Source organism: Mandrillus leucophaeus, unplaced genomic scaffold (assembly GCF_000951045.1).
Source record: "Mandrillus leucophaeus isolate KB7577 unplaced genomic scaffold, Mleu.le_1.0 Scaffold425, whole genome shotgun sequence".
Taxonomy (NCBI): Eukaryota; Metazoa; Chordata; class Mammalia; order Primates; family Cercopithecidae; genus Mandrillus; species Mandrillus leucophaeus.
Genome location: NW_012104532.1, coordinates 1,164,159 through 1,166,311, shown reverse-complemented (window position 1 = coordinate 1,166,311; position 2,153 = coordinate 1,164,159). Strand labels below are relative to the sequence as shown.

Below are 2,153 nucleotides of genomic sequence, written 5' to 3'. Positions count from 1 at the left end.
CCGTGCGCGCTGCCGATCGCGGGCCCGGCCGCCTCTTTGAACTGAATTCGCGGGAAAATTAGGGGTCGGAGCGGCCTTCCTGCTGGCCCGGTGCATTGTGGGGAGAGAGGGACCCAGAGAGCGGTTTAGGGAGCCGTTTCTCGCCTTCTGAGCGTCGTCAGTCACCGCTCCCAGGGGGTTAGAGGACCCCTGAAGAGAAGCAGGCCTCCAAGAAACTGGTAGCGAGGAGCCTGTTAAATGAACTGAGATCTTTTACATATCAGCGAGTCTCTAACTTCCCAAGAAGGGACCTGCCTGGGGGGTTGGTGTGACCCTGGTCGGGGTCGCTTCTCAGTTGAGGGGCTCCTGGGGCGGGGATCGCGTCCCCTGTCCCGTCGACACCATGTGCCCCAAGCCATCCATGGCCGAATCCCACCCTGCACAGCCTCGGGGTTGCGGCTGCTGCTGTCGGAGGCGACTGAGCTCCACCAAAAGGAGTGACTTACATCGCCGTAGGGATTCTCTATAGACAAGGAAAACTAGTTTCTGTAGATGCCATGAGGCTTCAGGCTCACTACCGAGATCCTGAGGGGAAGATCTCGTGATGGGAGCAAAGTCTAGATCCTTAGTTTTTTGCCCCCAGACACCGTAAGAGCGGTCAGAGCGGTAAACTGGCTGAAAAGTACGTACATACACTCTTCCCTTCTTGAGGATCTATACCTTTTCAGGTCAGAAAGCTGAGAAGGAATCCGGTGTTTTGTAGATCTTGCTTTTTTTTTTTTTTTTTTTTTGAGACGGAGCCTCGCTCTGTCGCCCAGGCTGGAGTGCAGTGGCGCGATTTTGGCTCACTACAACCTGCGCCTCCCGGGTTCAAGCGATTCTCCTGCCTCGGCCTCCCTAGTAGCTGGGATTACAGGCGCCCGCCACCACGCCGGGCTAATTTTTTGTGTTTTTAGTAGAGGCGGGGTTTCACCATATTGGCCAGGCTGGTCTCCATTTCCTGACCTCGTGATCCGCCCGCCTCGGCCTCCCAAAGTGCTGGGATTACAGGCGTCAGCTACCGCGCCCGGTCAGGTCTTTCTTTAAATGATAGACGCATAGGCCCATTGCAGTCTTCTGGCACAGGTTGGTTTGGAGTTGAGCTAATATTCTTAAAGATTTGAATTTCAAGTTGGAAAAGATGATCTCTAAGGATGTTCTTCCAATTTACATCCTATTGTTTTTGAAATTAAATTAAAATTTCAAAAATCCCAATCTATAAACATTTGCTCAACAGCATTTTTCAGATGTCTACTTGGGTTCTCTATAGTTAACTGCAAAACACTGTTTACAAAATAAGTGTCTTTGGAATGGTTATTCAAGTTGTTTACAAAACTAGTTGTCTTTGTAATGATGAAATATTTAAAGTACAGGTTTTATCAAAGCCTTTGTTACTTAAGAAAGTGACCTCTACAAATGATGTATATAGTATTTGGCATTTCAAGAACACATCCGAAATTAGGTATAGCTTCTCACCTGAAATAAGGAATGCCTGTTGGTAAGGACAAGCTATATTTTATATTCAGACAAAAAGTTCAGAATCCCCTTTTGTTTATTACACTATTCTCTGTACTCTTTTTTTTTTTTGGAAACGGAGTCTCACTCTGTCACCTAGGCTGGAGTGCAAGGGCGTGATCTCGTCTCACTGCAACCTTCGCCTCCCGAGAGAAATATCAGTCATTTCTCTTGGTAACAAAGCCACAGGCACTTCTAACACTACTATGATTTGTCACCTATTAGTAGTTGAAGGAGATGCTAAATTCTAGCTAGAGGTTGGTGCAAATAAATATGTATTTTTTCCTCATTCAAGTTCTCAGACTTCCTGAACCCTGTTCAAGTTAAGAAACTTTGTGTTATAGCAGCAAGTCTTTTTCTTTCTACTTTACTGTTAAGCTCTTAGGGCACGGATGATGGATGCTTTGGTAGCTGAGGTGTCTATCACTGTGCCTGGCATAGAATTGGGATTCATCCAGTGAGTCTTGATGAATAAGGTTGGACACAAGTGCACAAATATAAATTTGGATAATAATGACTGAGTGCTTACTATGTGCCAGGCAGTATTTTAAGTTTTTACAAGCTTAACTCATGCAATTCTCACACCAATCCTCTGAGGTAGACACTTATTAATATATCTA

At 46.0% G+C, this 2,153-nt stretch overlaps 1 protein-coding gene across 1 annotated transcript in view; it reads right to left on the bottom strand.

The window, feature by feature from the left end:
* Nucleotides 1-398, bottom strand: part of SUZ12 (SUZ12 polycomb repressive complex 2 subunit) — a 94,718-nt gene extending 94,320 nt beyond the window's left edge. The window contains exon 1 of the mRNA XM_011993104.1: nucleotides 257-398. Within this exon, the coding sequence (XP_011848494.1) occupies nucleotides 257-398 (142 nt within the window). The remainder of the gene's footprint in view (nucleotides 1-256) is intronic.
* Between the last annotated feature and the right edge of the window lie 1,755 nt (nucleotides 399-2,153).